Source organism: Pipra filicauda, unplaced genomic scaffold (genome assembly GCF_003945595.2).
Source record: "Pipra filicauda isolate LSUMZ 115617 unplaced genomic scaffold, ASM394559v2 scaffold80_size11013439_pilon, whole genome shotgun sequence".
Classification (NCBI taxonomy): domain Eukaryota; kingdom Metazoa; phylum Chordata; class Aves; order Passeriformes; family Pipridae; genus Pipra; species Pipra filicauda.
The window spans coordinates 4,043,842-4,060,107 of record NW_024104987.1 but is presented as its reverse complement, the minus strand read 5'-3'; the positions used below and the strand labels follow the sequence as shown (position 1 = coordinate 4,060,107).

The window sequence follows — 16,266 nt, the reverse complement described above, 5'->3', positions numbered from 1 at the left end:
ATTTGAAATCAGCTTTTGTACATAAAGTTCAGTAATATGAAACCTGCCATGATGGGTGTCCAGTCATTCTGTGCAGAGGCCTCGAGCAGCACCTGCACAAACTTTGTTCTGCATGACTTCTAAGATTTGGATACATGTTCTTTGCCAGATTGTTCCAGCTATATTTAAGGTACCTCCATAAATTTCCAGGTTTTTAGCCAGATTATAACAACTTTCATTCTCCTTTCTTGGGATAGAGCTGAATACCCGAGGTGGATCTTTAAGTTGTGCTTTACTGTTTAGAACTGTGATTTATAGAACTGCAAGTGAAACACATCCCTTGGGATGGCAGTTACAGAACCAAGACTTGGGTAATTTTTACGTGCAAGTGGTTAATGTTTCAAACATTTTATAAAATAGTTTATATGGAGCGAAGTTTGAATTGGTGTTGGCTTAAAATCTCCCCTCTGTGGGACGGCAGAGGACGGATTCTCCAGGTACTGTGGGACAAAACAAGGTGGGAATTGCATTGCTTGGCCAAGTGGTGACTGTGGAATGGCAGACCTGGAAACCTTCTCCTATGTTGGGAATAATTCAGTGCAGGATGAGGCTGCTGTAGGCTGGTACACTCCCATCTCTCACGTTGTCAAGGTTCTCATCTGGCCTTTGGTGTGTCCATGGCAGGTTTTACTGATGTTTTGTATTTGCTGATCACAAAGGCTCTGTGAACCCTGAGCTGGAACCTAACCTGATTTGAATATTTAATTCAGTGCATTAAAAACTGTATTCAGAGGTGTTAGATGGATTGGAGTTGTTCACCTTCAGTGTACAGTGCTTGGAGTGTGTCTTGAACGTAGTCCTTGAGTTTTGGGGGTGGGGTAAGGATTCCCTGCTTGGAATGAAGCAGTTGCCAACAATTTGAGGTGTTCTGATTATTTACCTAACCAACAAAACCAAACCCCCAAACCAGCAGTCTGATTTCACCTTTGGCAATACAGCAGCCATTCTGCGAGGGCAATTTTGACAATGCTGTTCCAAGTTAAGTATTTCTTAATTCACAGAAATTTGGTGCCATCATGGAGCAGTGCTTGGGTGGAGGTGTTCCCGTGGGACCAGACCCCGTTACAGATCTGACACTGCTTTCACATCGAGGAAAACACAGGCTTTGGAGTAGGTAAGCCCTTCCCTGACTCTTTCCTGCTTTAGGCTGCTTGATTTGAGAGTGAAGCTGCAACTCCTGAGGAGAAACACCCGGCCCCTCGTCATGGGGAAAATTCATGTGAGCGATGTGTTTGTGAGGGAGAGCTGCCAAGTCAGCAACTTTCCTTACTGCTTTCACAAGTTACTTTTCCTTTAAAAGGGACCAAATAACTGGAACAGGCTCCAGGTAAAGCAGAACTAAGGGAATGAAGTAAATCTGTGTGTTAGTCCAACGTGGACTTTATTTGAAGGTGATTAAGTATCTCTGCTGCTCCCTCAGTAACTCTGGCCAAAAACTGCTGCTGGGTAAGAGCTGCACCAGTGAATGCACCAGGAAGGGATGGAAACAGTAAAATGGAGAAGGGACAGATCAGCTTTGATGGAATATTCAGGGAAGGACTTTATAGATGCTGTAACAAATTTTATAAAAAGAAGGGGAAAATTATTTTTGTAAGAAATGTCAGTCAGAATCTGAACTTTGGCTGGAAATAAAGGGAAGTGCGCAGGTGAGAAATGTGGAAAGAAAGTGTTCAGGACTCCTGAGGGACAGAAGATGAAAAAAATGGAAAAAAAAAATGAATGGAGAGAAGCTCTTAAAGATGGGTGCGGTGCTCTAGAAAACATGTTCTTCTATTGTTAGAACACCGTGATGCTCAGCTTTATGCCCCAATAAATAACTTCCTAGACCAGACACGGTTAAGGGATAAAACTTTATTTAAAAAAAAATTCAAATTTCACTTGACACATAAGTCTTAGTTGAGGTAAGTGACTGTACTAGCTTAGGAAAACAACGTTCAGGGTCGGGTTTCTAAGCCGTTAACACTCTGTTGCTTGCAGGGCTCCAAGAGCTAGAGGTGCAAATTGTACAGCAAGTGTCAAGTTTTCCATCCAGCTGAACTCTGCTGTGGAAGAAGGGGATTTGCACCCTTTAGTTCAAGCCTCTTCCACTTCTTGAGTACTTTGTTCCTTCAGTGCTGGGTCTCTTGCCCTGAGACTCTTGGCTCCTGCCCCGTTCACAAGGTGCGGCTGCAAGAGGTGGCTCCAAGTACCTCATTTGCAATTTGGACAGCGAGGCTTGTGCTGAGTTAAAATAAAAAACAAAACCACCACAAGAACAACAACAGAAGAACCCACCACTGGCAAACTGCCCTTGTTCAACATCCAGCTAAAGCCTGAAGGCAGAAAACTCTTCTGAGCCGCCCTCAGCTCTCCAGGGCAGCAGCTGGGGCCTCTCATGGCCCTTCACAGTCATTTCAGCTGCTTTTATGTGTGTTCTGAACAAACTGACACGGCCTTGCCACCTCTGGAAGTACCTGAATTCAAGGATTAAGCTTTATTTTCTAATATGTAAGTAAATATCCTGCAGAATCTACAGCCCCTCCAAAAGCAGATGCAAAGGTACCTGACCCGGCGGTACCTCGCAAATGTGGATATTCACAATTTTAGTTTCCACGTGGTAAAAGTACTAAGTTCCAACTAGTACCTGATACCTGAAGTGTGTTAAGTAAAACTGCCAGCACTACTACATGGAGCAAGATCTAAGTCTGCTGCTACCTGGAGTGCCAGCCCAACCCTCTCTGAGCAGGGCTGGCACTGTTTCATCTACTAAACCTTATAATAGTAATAAAGTATGGAAAATACTCTTCACAGGAGAATTAAAGGAACACTGAAAGCACAGGATAAGCCACTATCCTCTCAATCCCTAACACTGAAATAGCTGAGCTTGAAAAACTAGGAGTACTGCAGGCTTTTTTTGCTAACACTGGATAATCTGACCTGAAGGGAGTCCAGTCTTCCTCACTTCATGTCTTAAAGCAAATTCCAACCTAACTGCTATGTGCAGGTTCTTTGCACCCATCTGAATCTATTCACATTTTCTTGTAAATGGTGTAAACACCAACAGCCATTTTTGTCTGAAATTCTTGTACCCTGCTACAGATGCTTGGAGAAAAATGCAGGCAAGGTGGCTGATCTTTTTGTACTGACAGTGTGAGGATGGGGGATGTTAATTCAATGTAAAATAAGCTTTTTATGCTTTAAGCTTATTATGGTGTAACACAGAGGGTGTAACATAGTGCCACTGAAGGAAAAAGGGCAGTATGATTGTCTAGGCTTTATAAAAATATTGCTATTCTAACATAAAATATATTTAATTTTAATTGAACTTGAGGTAAGAAGCCCCTCAGTGAGCGTTACTTTAATATAATCTTTAAATCCAGTAACATTCAGTCTTTTGACCAGGAATAGGCTCTCTTTGATAAGCTCATTCTCAATCTTAGTTGCTCCTTGGAGGAAACAGGTGTAACTTTACATAACTTCTGAACTCAAAGTCATTTATTTCATACTAATTCCTTATCCCACCCTACTCCACGGAGGGGACAGCTGAATTACCACCCTCTGTTCAGTTCTCTCTGCAGGTGGGGGCTGCCTGAAGCCCCTGCCCCTTATCTCAGGTGGATCTCCAGCAGCAGTCCCAGCTTGGACCACACACCTGCACTCCTGTGACTGCAGGGCATTCCCAGGCAGCAATTTGGGATTGCCAGGAATCCCACCCCTCAGAACGGGCACTGCCAGCGTCTCTGTAGCTGGACAGTAGAGAGAAGGTTGTGCTGAGTGTCAGGAGGGCTCTGAGGAATCACAGCTGCCAATCCACACATCAAGCCCAGGTACCAAATCCCTGACACTTGCTGGGGCAGAGGCTGCACAGGAATTGTAATTAGGGAAGACTTTCAGAGCAGATCAGGATCACATCCTGCTCCGGGAATCGGTCTGGCTGAGGCAACGTGAGCATCACCATGCAGCTACTCTAGAAAACATATTCCAAGTGACAACACAGACAACAGTTCAAGAAATACCAGAATAAGGCACTTGAGTGATTCAGTAACAGGCTGGCTCCATGTCTGGACAGGCTGGCTCAGTGTCCCTGCTCCCGAGGGACGAGCGGTACCGTGCGGGGAAAGGGCTGCAGGCAGAGCCCACTGTCCATTCCCTCCTAAGGCAGCAGCGTGTAACAGGAAGCATAGCAGGACTCTGCTCTCAATACTGTGCTCTCTCTGGGTGGTATAAATACAACTTTGGTCCACTACCACCCCCAAATGCTCATCTCACAAAGTTAACTCTACACAACACACGTACCCTGAGACGAGAGTACAATGAAATACTGACACAAATCAAGTCTGGAGGAAGAAAGGGAAAGGTCTGATGGACTGCTTAAATTAATTTGCCTAAGCAAATGCCTGCTTCTAGCTTTTTCCAGAGTAACAAATCCAATGTTTCACAATTATTGTTTAAATGAATCCAGTAGGAAGTACAATATAGTGGAGTTCAAGTACTATAATGACAGGTTTTTGTTACCAGATTGTTGTCAAACAGCTGGAAACCCAGGTTTTAACCTTACACTTGACAGCAAGAACAAAAAATCTCCTTTAGTCGCTGCTAAAACACCAAAACCTTCCAGCCTGGGTATGAAAATGAACACCCAAAATACAAAGAGCCACAGCACTGATCAAGTACCCAGTCAAAGACCACTTCTCTGTTGTTGGAGCTGATGGTCACTCGGAGCTTGAAGTTTCCTCCCTCGTTGCTGCAGGGCCCCAACTGCACAACTTCCATGTCGAACGTCACGGTGGAGCCCGAGGTGACAGCAGGCAGCTGGTTTGTCATCTCCTTCCCGTTCACAAACACTGCCCCTGAAACAGTCAGCACGTCTAACAGCATTCCTCACTTTCTCCCTGTTTTCTGCAGGCAAACGGGGAAGTAACCCCGCTGCATTTGGTGCTACACATCGAGCAGGCTGCCAGAACTGCGAGCAGGAGATCTGTGATCTCACCCGAGATTTTTAACTGCACCAGCAGCATCTACTTAGGAGTTGCTCATCCGTTCCCCAGGGATGTAAAGAACCCGGGGCTGTGTGTTTTGGGCAGGGATCCCCCGCTCCAGACTCACCATTGGTGCTGATGCACACGGCTTTGTCCCGCTGCAGGGAGTCGAAGCCGTTCTGCTGCTCCACACACACCCCCAGGCTGTCCCGCCGGTCTGGCTGACCCACAGTTTCAATCCTGCCGAGCAAAAGGGTAAGTCAAACCCTGAAGCTTTAAATCAAAACATCCCCCGACATGCAGACTGTCACACCAAACCCCTGTTCTGTGTGCTCAACAAATTCATCCAAACTTTTAGGGAGACTGGCCAAAATGACCAAAATTCCTACCAGTTTTACCAGCAGCTCCAGAGCAACAATATTAATCTGTACAAAGCATAAACATGCTTCCTGCAGACTTTCAGTGCTACTTAATAATTTTTTCCACTGTCACAGCTTAGAAATTATCTTCAGAAATGATTTCCAGTTGTCTGAAGGAACCAATACACACAAATCTGCAATCAGCTACACCAGGTTTCTGGGCAGCATCACACATTATGGCCAGACAGCTGGAGTTTCAGCAAGGATTTACTAGGCACAACTTAAACAGGTTTTTTGAGCCCTGCCATGTTCTGCTATAATAGGATGAGGGTGTTGGGTTGAGCTTTTTTAATAAATCAGCTCGATGTAGACATGTGCTAAAAGCAATGCCTAGAAGAGCATTTACAAGTCTGGCTTCTGCTCAGCTGCATTTAGGATTGCATGCTGGGCAAGACTCTCTGAAGAAAATGCAAACAAGTTGTGCAAATGAGCAGGGACTCAGTTCCCTCTGGGCCCCAGGGGCTGCACAGTTTGTACACCCAAGGGCTCTTCTGCATTTGAATCCTTTGTCTTGTACTGCCACCTCTCAAAGGTGCTAAATCCTACTTTGGAGAGAGCCTGAGTGACTCAGGAAACTCAGGTGGTCTTTTCTAGAAAGTAAACCAGTGGTTATTTTCACTGCAGTTTGAGAGACTGGCACTGATACGTGGTTGTAGCCAAACAACAGGAAAACTTCAGCAAAGCTTTCAAGAACCAGCAAAGCTTTCAAGAACAAAGTGGGCAGTGGACTGGCACACAAGGGGTTAACTCCTTCGAGACAAACAGGGACGATAAAATTGGAACCATGTTTTACTTTTGCACTCCATTAGGTTTTTCAGTCCCCTGGGAATGTCACTAAGAGAGAAAAAAAAAAAAGCAGAGAAAAGAAAAAGAAATCTCAAAGAAGCTTTTGCTTTGGAAGGGATCCACAGTGTTTTCACAGAGCAACTTTAAATGAGATTTCAAATTCATTTTGTTGCTCTGCTTTAGATTTTAAACTTGAGTTACTGGTGAAGCTTCATAAACAGCCATTTATCTGTAAACTTTGTGCATAAGGTAACACTGATTCATTCCATCCCTTAGTTAAAGGAGCATTTCCTGAGTTTTGGGTTGGACGTAAGTGTTTGCACAGTCACAAGAATCACCAAAAATGCATAACCATAAACCCACTATGATTGTGATCCCTGGCAGTTAAAATTTTTAAGAGTCCCCAGAATACGCTGTGGGAATTCTGCTCAGTGGGATAAGGTTCAATCCCTTCTCCCACCCCAAATGCTGCAAAAGAAGGCCTGGCTCTGTCACTGCAGCACAGGCACTGACCCAGTCACCCACCCCCAGCTGGCCTTTGCCTCAGAGCACAGAGAAGTCAGCCTGGGGGGGTCCCAGGGGCTCCCTCTGTGTCAGCTCTCAGCAGGGTTGTGGGGGGCTCCTGACAAAGTCAGTGGGATCATCACAGGGCATCTGCTGGGAGATCCCAAACCACCAGCCTGGACAGAGGGACTGTGGCTGCCACTGCAAACAAAGCCTTAGAGAGATGCAGAGCACATCACTGTGGAGAAACATCCCCCTTCCCAAGGGCAGCTCCCTGAAGGCTGCAAAGGAACAGGATGAGACTTGACCTCAAGCAGGGATGTTTTCCCACTGCTCCTCCAAGAGCTTCACCTCGGGACAACTGTCACAGTCTGGCTTTAAAAAGCAGATCCAAAGCACTGTGTTTGTCACAGCTTCTCTTTCCACTGACTTTCCACCCTGTGCCTGGGTCCTGAACACAGAGAACATGCAGCTGCTCCACAAACATCTGAGCAGAACCTCGCTCTCCTGGTCTGCTCTGCAAGCCCCTCATCCCTGCAGAGTAACTCCCTTGTGTCCCAGCAGATGGAGAAAGCCAAGCACCGAGTGCTGCATCTCCCTGCTCAGCAAAATCTCTCTCTCTTCCACACAAGGAGCTCCTCTTGGACCTTGGAAGAGGAACACAACCCATTTCCAATCTTAAGATTCCTGTCACAGCAGTTCTTGTGGACAGTTGCTTGTTTGTGCTCTGCCATCCTGAAACAATCTCCCCTTGGAGGGAAGGCCACGTTACCAAAATGTGAAGCAAAAGATTTTCATGTGCTACCAATAAAAAAAGATAAAAGGCACTGGTCTGAGAGGGAACCAAGGGAAACCTCAGGGTTCTGCCTTTAATTTCACAGGCATTTCTGAGCCAAGAGAAGTTAAATCTAGCAACAGATTTCAAATGAAAGCTTTAGATCTTTTTATCTCATCTCAGACAGGGCAACCAAACACATCCTCACACTACAACCACCTGAAGTTCAGATAATCCATTATCAGGAAGGGCAAAATGAAACACCACAGAATAAGTTACAAAAATATCATGAACAGCCCCTTCTAATTGCCTTTGGGGGTTGCCTGCTGTACAGCAAGTAGTTTTATTTAACCAGGGAAAGGTGAAATAAAGCTTCAGAGTCTCTGAGGTCTCTAATTACAACTGACATATCCACAAGGACATTCCTCATACCCCGTTAAACAGCATCATCTCAGGGACAGGAGGACAGGCAGCAAAGCTGCCAAGGGTTTTAATCATGTTCTGTGTCAAATGGAAAGCCTAAATTTCACAAGATCCCTTCCCCACTCTGGATTTTCTAATGCCAGTTTCAAGCAGTGCCCTGACCAGCACTAACTATCTCAGAGGTTAAAGACATCGGTGCCAGACTGTCATCCCAACAGCACATCCAAGGTTTTCATGTCCAAAGCCTTCAAAGCCTGTGGACAGTCTGGGCAGGAGAGCACTGCCTGGCCCAAGGTTAAACAGCAAAGCTCCACTGCCTTCAGCCAGGAACAGCTGCTACGAACTCCAGGAAGTTCAACATTCCAGACATTCGCTCAGCACGGGCTGTATTTAACCATCCCTCAGGAGTTCACTCCTCTCTGTTTTACACAAGTGCAAGTCCTACACAAACATCAGGTGTTTTCCTACAAAGCCAGGCAGGAGAAGGAATTGAGCCTTCACACAGACACTCCACCGTGACGGGGCTGAGCTGATGCACAACTCAAACACGCCCCAGGGCTACACACAGCTCAGGTGTGACAGCTCAGGGGTGCACCAGACAACAGCCACCCAAGAAGTACTTGCCTGAAGGTCAAGGTTTGCCCACAGAAATAGGTGGGAGCTTTGGAGTAGAGGACCCCACACGACTGGGAATCATTCCGAAGCGCGATGTTCCTCCGACTGCTCAGGCTGTAACCCTCCAAACCAGCTGTCCACTCTTCAAAGAAAACAAACAAAACCCATGAAAAGTGTGAATCCCAACTCAGTTCTCTCCTGTCTGTGCAAACTCAAGTCAATCACGACGTCCACTCAGCCCACCTCGGATGCAGCTTAAGCTGCACTAAAAACAGGGGCTGGGTTTGCCTTTTCCTGATGGAGAGAGATTTGTTTTTCAAATAAACTGCAGCTACAAAAAGTATTTCCCAGCTCAGAGTTCGCCAGAAGTTCAGTTTGCTGCAATCCCTGCCAGGTGATACTGCAGGCAAAGGAAAATCTTCGTCACCCACTGCCCTTAAAAACTTGCGAGTGAAGAGAATATTTAGGTTTTTCCCTCTCCAAGAGAAGAGCTTGTTGGGAGCTGTAGGTCATCAAAAATGCTTAGGTTGGGGTGGGGGAGAAGGAAAAATAATGCTTTACTTCTGGCTCACTGATGCTTTCAAAGGCTAAGCAGTGAATGAAAGGCTCGCTGAGTGTCCCTCACGGTGGGAAGCAGAGAATGAACTGCAGGACAGAGGGTCAGTCCATTGTGTTACACACACCCCCCCCAGCCAAGGACACCCCTCAGCACACCAAAAGCAGCTCTGTCCAGCTGAGGACCTGCAGCAGTTGGCTCTCCAAGGGTTTGGGATGAGCAGCACCCAGGGCAGTACCGTGTGGCACCAGCGTGGTGCGGCCGAGCTGGGGGACACTCCAGGGGCTCCACTCCTGCCGCCCGTCCCCGCGGGCGCACACCCGGAACTGGTAATCCACGTGGGGGTCGAGGTGCAGCACCATGAACTCCGTCTCCGAGCCCACGTACACGTCCTCGAAGGGGCTGGCGGTGCCCTTGCGGGACTGCAGCCGGTAATCCTGGGGGGTGAAGTCCTCGTCCACCTGCAGAACAGCCACTGCCCTCAGAAAGGGCCCCTCGGCTCTGCCCTTGGCCCCTGGAGGGGCACATTGGAGGGTGGAGCTGCAGGGGACCAACCCACGAGGTATTTCAGTGCCTCATGGGAAACAACATCAGTGTCCGAACCAACTGATACCAAAAGAAGTACCACAATTACTCAATTACAGTTTAAAAGTATCTACAGGAGAAGAAACATTTAAAAGAAGACTTTTCAATCTAGCAAGATATATTATTATATATCCGGCTAGATTATGCAGATACCATTCAAATATAGATCCATCTGGCTAGATTATGCAGATACCATTCAAATATAGATCCATCTGGCTAGAAACTCAGGGAACTCCTCTGCAGCACAGAAAATCACCCCCCATGTGACAGCAGTGCCCACTGCCTGTGGGTTTATAACCCGAGCCCACATCCTTCACACATGAAGGGTGGCCAACCAAGGGCTGGCTGTTGCTAGAACAACAAGAGTTTGTTTGATGCTGCCAAGGAGCACAGAGCTGTCCAACAACAACCAAACCACATCAGACCACAGCAGTGGTTTACTCAAAAATGGTCTGCCTGTTGAAAAGAAAGGCTACTGGACTAACTAACCACAATATTATTTCTCTTTCTACCCACTACACCTCCCACAAAACACAAACACATTTAGGTGTAAAAGCACAACAGAACAGGTTCAGCCTCATCCTGGGTGTGCTAAAGCATCTTCAGAGGGAACAAAAGCATCACTTCAGCAGTGGAGTTCAGCCCCACTGTGCTTGGCTGTTCCTGCCACACAAACCAACCACTCCCACAGCACAACAGGAATGTGGAAATCACCTGTCAGAAACACCCCCCAGCAGTTCTGGCTCTTGTTTGTACAACAGCATCACACAGATTACACTCTAATATTTATTTGTTTAGCGGGAAGAGCATAGGAAGGAGTTGTTTCCTGCTTGTCCAGCACCTGGCCCTTGCTCAAGCACACAAAGCAGAGGTAGCAGGATCTCAGCTGCCCCTCCCAACCTTCCCACTCACAGGGAGGCCACTGAGGCAGAGGAGCACATTGGCCCTTTCTACCTGCAGGTGGGAACAGGAGGAGTCCAAGAGCAAGAGTCCAACCCACAAGTGTCACTGCCAGGCAGACACAAACCCCAGCACCAACCACACCAGCACTACATCACCTTGCCTTTAAACGACACCATTGCCATAAAAAACTCTTTTGAAGTTTCTAACTACACACTGGAGTGGACCAGTCCTTGGAAGGCAGTAGAGAATTCAGAAAGAAAGTGGACTGTTCAGTTCTTTCAATAAGAGTCAATCTAAAGGATTGTCACACAGGATATTTTACCTACCTTACACCAGCGGACTAAAATACCCCCAGGCTTTTCCACAAACTCCTCCAGCTGCACAGGTGGGCGAGATGCCACAGTTCCATGTCTGAATATCTGATTTTTCAGTATGGTAAGGAGGCAGTCATCCAGCTGGGCAGACAGACAAGGCACATCAACCAAGGAGGGCACTTCTGGTAAGCTGAGAAAGGAAAGTTTGCTGTAATGAGAGGGGCCAGCTCCTGCAAATCCATATTTCATCCATGCACTCGAATCTGGGCAGATTTGCAAAGAGAGAACAGCTGCAGAAATTGGCTCGTGCAGTCCAAACTTAAAAGACTCAGCAAACACTGTGTTTGAGCCCCAACCAGACTGTCTGTTTCTCAGTAAATACTCTGCAACACAGGCTGTTCCACAAGGAGTGGCTTCACCGCTCCCAAATAAACAGCCTCTATTTCTACAGAGCATATGGAGGGTGAAAACCACTCCATTCTGTGAGTGCCAGCCCCACTGAAAGTCTGTAAAACAAACAGGACAGCAACACTTCCAGTGAATCTTTGAAGGCAGTGGAGCAGAAAGCTTTTGTTGCAGAGGAGAAAAGATGCCCTGCACAAGAAGGGCACACGTGCTGCTGCCTCAGATCACCTCAGGGTGTCGTGTCTTACCTATCTAGCTGGATGTGTAAAGCTTTTTTTGTGAAGTTGCAAAGTTTCTCATTCTCTTGTCCCACATCTCCATCGACTGCACTCTCCCCTGCAACCAAACAGCAAAAATATTCCTCATGAGACAAGGGCCACAAAAGGCATTCCTTGCTTCAAAGAATAACCAGTTCTGACATGAGCAGCCAATTAAACATGAAGCATCCTCAGCACTTTTGCTAGTCTTAGCTAGAAAATACAATTATAGTTAACAACAGAAAGCCTATCTAGCAACTTTTGAAGCTCTCAAAGCTCCCTGTAGACACACCCCATAACAGATGTAATAATTTGCCTCAGGTCTCAGACGGTAGCAGAACTGGGGTCAGATGCCAAAAATCAGGGTTATTAATCCCTTCACCTGCTTTAAAGGAAGAAAAAAGCAAAGCACCTTCACTGATCAGAAAATAAAAAAGAGGTGCTTAAAAAGCAAGGAATAGTTTCAACCATTGTTTGCTAGAATTAAAATGGTAACTATTGTCATGGTGAAGGGAGTAATCCATGCATTAAAGCGTGGGGATAAACAGAAATATTTTCCTGAGCTTTCCATATAAAGTAGCATCCCACACTCAGCTTACAGAGACATGTGCTCCAGTCTCCAGTCTGATGAGTTTACAGTAATTCACAACATCAGCAAGCTCAGTCCTTCTCCTGATGGAGGATTACACACGTTACAAAGCTCTGAAGGAAAGCACACGTCACAGTTGGCAGCAGGAGGTTTAATAACCACGGAGGTTTAACTCCTTTCTGACTCAGCTGCAGCGTGAGCTCGTCCTGCCCACAGGGTCAGGGATGTGCTGTGCAGGGGACCAGGGCATGGAAGTGCAGAGTCAGTCAGGTTCTCATGAGACCTCACAGAACTCACATAGAACACCAGCAATCTTTGCCACCACCCTGATTCAGTAACCTGAGACTTAAAATAAAACTGAGGTGACTCCCAGCTGTCCCAGAGCTGTGGTGATGGACAAAACTCCAAAAAATTAATCCATAAATGCTGTCCCTACACCTGTGAGCAGGCACAGAGCTCCCAAGCCAGCACACACAAAGTTGGAGGCTGAGGGGAGCTGGGAGCTTTCCCACCCCTGGGACACAGCTCAATGTGCCTCAGCTCCAGGACTGAGCTCATGTTGAAAGAAAGTTAAAGTTGAGACACGAGAACAATGCAAGGAAACTGCCAACACACTCATGGCTCAGACACGCTCCCAGTAAGTTCTGCAGTGTGGGGAAAACAGGCAACAGTGACATTCCTTTCTGCAGAGGTATTCAGCACCAGCAGGGCACAGGCTGGCCCTGACAGCAATATTCCACATGTCCATTTGTGTCTGCCTCATCCACAGACTTTTTGGAAGAATTTACCGTGGCCGTTTCATTCCTGATGTTCCCCATCCACAGTGAATGCAGTCACGCCCAGCAGGATAATCTGCTTGTTTCAGTAAGACAGAAACAACTTATCCACCAACAGAGACACTTTACTGTAATGGTACCCAAGATGTATTTTATTTCAAAGTAGCCTGACAGAATCCTCTGTCTGTCCTGGAGAGGCACTGAACACCTCTGCAGTGAGACATTTCCCCAGAACTTCCTGCCCTTCAGGAGAGGCTACACTGACACATGTACACCCCAGGACTGGAGTGAAACGTTAAAATACGGGTTTGTAGGAGACAACGTTGATCAGCTCTTCACCACATCTACCCAGCTTAAACCTTTCCCCAACATTTGGTTTGAGAGAAATCCAAAATGAGCCAAATACACTGATAACAACGGGAACATTCCAGCCTTTGACAGACACACACTGGGAGGCAGAGCTCAGGCCCAGCCCCAGGTGCTGCCTTACCTTCCCTGAGCAGATCATCGGCCGTGCTCACCCCGTGCTCGATCAGCTTCTGGCACTCGTCCAAGGGCTTGATGCTCTCCTGCTCTATGACATCCACCTCCTGCAGCAGGGACAGCAGCCTCTCATCCAGCAGCTTCTTCAGCGTCCCTTTCAAATCGTTAAAATGTTGCTCCAGCACGTCCCTGGTCAGTGTTGCGCTCTCTTTGATCTGAATTCAGATAACGGGAGAGAAGGGTTCAGGATAAAAGGCAAAGGCCACACACATCTTCTCCTGAACTACCTCATCTACATCTGCTGGAGAAAAGCTGTTGAGTGAAGTCAGCTCAAAAAAACGACCACTAGCAGTTAACAAATTAGTGCAGTCATTTTTAGTACACACACAGCAGGGAGGGAGGCAAAGAAACCAGCCTGGAGGAGGGGAAGAGCATATTAACTAAGCAAAATACAAACTGGGTCACAGGAACTTCAACAAAGGAGTTTTTCTTGTCAAAAAAATCCAAATGCCCTGTAGGTCTTCTCCCTGCTGCCCCTCAAAAAAACCCACTGCTGTAATCCTACACTCTGCCATCACATACTCCGTGGCAAGAAAACGGTATCAGGCCTTTAGAAGACTATCCAGGAGCACTTTTCCAGGCCCTATAATTTTTAAAATCCTCCTAAAACTGCCTTCTTTTCAATTTTGTTCAAATATCTGCCTTTGGGTGAACACCAAGCCTGGTTTGACTCCGGAAGAACCAGACCACAGAAAGTTCTACAAGTGCTTATTAAAATGGTTGCAAACTTGCTGAATCTGACTTTTAGGGAAGAAAACACACTTGGAACGTCCCTGAGCCAAAGATGCAAAAGTCAGGGGTAAACACCTCCCTACGAACGATTTTTCTAAGTCCCACACACAAGGAAATTCTGCAACGTGCTCAGATCTCACTACACATAATTTAGAAGCACAGACAACCAACTCAGGAAGCTCTCTGGTTAGGTAAAATAAATTTCCTCTTCAAGTAATATTCATGAAGCTCTGCAGCTGCCACACAGCTCAGTTTCCCTTCTCGTGTTATTTCAATGCTTGGGGGTAAAAAAGGAAGTATTTAGCTTTGTGAAGGGGTGGGGTGAAGGAAGGCAGAACAGCCACTTCTCTAAGCCCATTACAGGCAGCTCAGCCTCAAAATTAGATACTCCTCGCCCTGCAAAAGAGGAAATGCAAGTCCCTGGACACACAGAGCTGTGGAAAAATCACGTCCCATTGGTCCAGAGGAAAAGGATGCAACGGAAGCGATCCATTCACATCGGCCCCCAGATGATAAAGCTCCCACTGTCTGAACCCCAGGGAACTCCTGGATGTGTGATCCTTTGTGGACAAAACAGCCCGTGGTCCTGAAGGTGGAAAGAGAGAAAACAGAAGGGTGCACACGGCAAAGGAATTCCCCCTGAGAGGAAAGGGAAAGGTGAGGTAACTGCACACTCACGGCCACTGCACAAAGGGCTCCCTCTCAGCTCCCTCTGAGCCATCAGGCAGCACTTTGAGAGGACAAGGTTTGGATTAAAGACAGCCATGCACAATTCATTTTCTTAAGCAGCCTGTGGTTTCAACAGTGACTAATTTAATGCACAGTGAGCACCCACACGCACCCGGGGCAGGGCACTCCCCCAGCAGACTCACAGCAGCTTCCTACACTAACGGAATCTGCTCCAGAAAAACTACCAGGGCGCCACAGAAACATTCTCTGACCTTGGTTTTGTTTGGGTTTTTTTAATTTACTCCTTGCAGAGCTGACTCAAAGATAGTGAGGCACTGCTCCTAGTCTACAACCCCCAGAGTGCTCAGGGGTGCCTCGGCAGAGGAGCCAGTCCTGCCGTGTGACTCTCCCTGCCCACACCTGCCTATCTCATCCTGCATCTCCCGCTGGTACAGTCCCAAGGAAAACCCTGCCCCGGCTCCAGCGCAGAGCCGCAGACGAACCAGCCAACCTGGAATGTTGGCAGCGCTCGTGCCTGACCCACGGAGTACGTGACCCACGGAGAGCGGGGCATGGGGACAGCAGAGCTCGGGGGGCATCCCGGCCAGAGGGCAGCTTGCCCGGCAGGGACCTGATGTGACGGGATGGCGACGGGTGTGACACTGCTATTAAATCAGACTCAGCATCCCAGCTACTTCAGAAAAAGTACTCCTTCAAACATCGTTATCCTTGCCTGGGAAACCTCCCTATAATCCCAGATAACGAGGCTCAGCGCAGTAACAGAGACCAGCTCACATCCCTTTCCTCCAGGCACTTCCCACATCTCCCATTCCCGCATCTCCCAGCTCCAGCATCCACACGCGGGTCCCGCGGGGCTCCCCCAGCCCCGGCTCCCACCGGTGGCTCCGGGGTCATGGAAAAACACACGGGGAGTCCCCGGTGCCGCCACCTCCCCCCCGGGGACACCGTGCGGGCACAGCCGCGGGCAGGGCAGCCCCGCACAGCCCGTCCCGCTCCCCACCTGCTGCCGCGCCTGGTGCAGCCCCCGCAGGCGCTGCTGCAGCTCCCGGCGGTAGCTCCGCGCCGCCTCGATGCTCTCCCGGGCCTCCTGCAGCAGCAGCAGCCGCGCCTCGGCCTCGCCGGCGGCCTCCATGGGCACGGCGGCACCGGCAGGCGGGACGGGCGGGGATCGGCCCCGGAAGGGCGGGGCGGGAAACGGGAGCGGGGCGCGGACCGGCGGGGTGACGTCAGCGGGGCGTGACATCACAGAGGGTGTGACGTGGCGGGGAGAGTGAAGTCAACTGTGTGACGTCAGAGGGTGTGACGTCGGCGGCGTGCAGTACCGCGTGACGTCACGGCCGCGGCGGGAAAACCCGGCTGACAGCGGGAAGGGAGAAGGGGCGTGGCTTCGGCGAGAA

General features: G+C 48.2%; 1 protein-coding gene across 1 annotated transcript; it reads right to left on the bottom strand.

Moving 5' to 3' along the window:
• Window positions 1-1,870: 1,870 nt before the first annotated feature.
• Window positions 1,871-16,201, bottom strand: CRLF3 (cytokine receptor like factor 3). Its single transcript, XM_027749739.2, has 8 exons — window positions 15,870-16,201; window positions 13,395-13,602; window positions 11,531-11,618; window positions 10,890-11,067; window positions 9,314-9,536; window positions 8,529-8,661; window positions 5,125-5,237; window positions 1,871-4,868 (listed from the first exon to the last, which is right to left on the bottom strand). Exons 1-8 carry the CDS (start codon window positions 16,110-16,112, stop codon window positions 4,615-4,617), a joined length of 1,440 nt encoding a protein of 479 aa, XP_027605540.2. The 5' UTR covers window positions 16,113-16,201; the 3' UTR covers window positions 1,871-4,614.
• Between the last annotated feature and the right edge of the window lie 65 nt (window positions 16,202-16,266).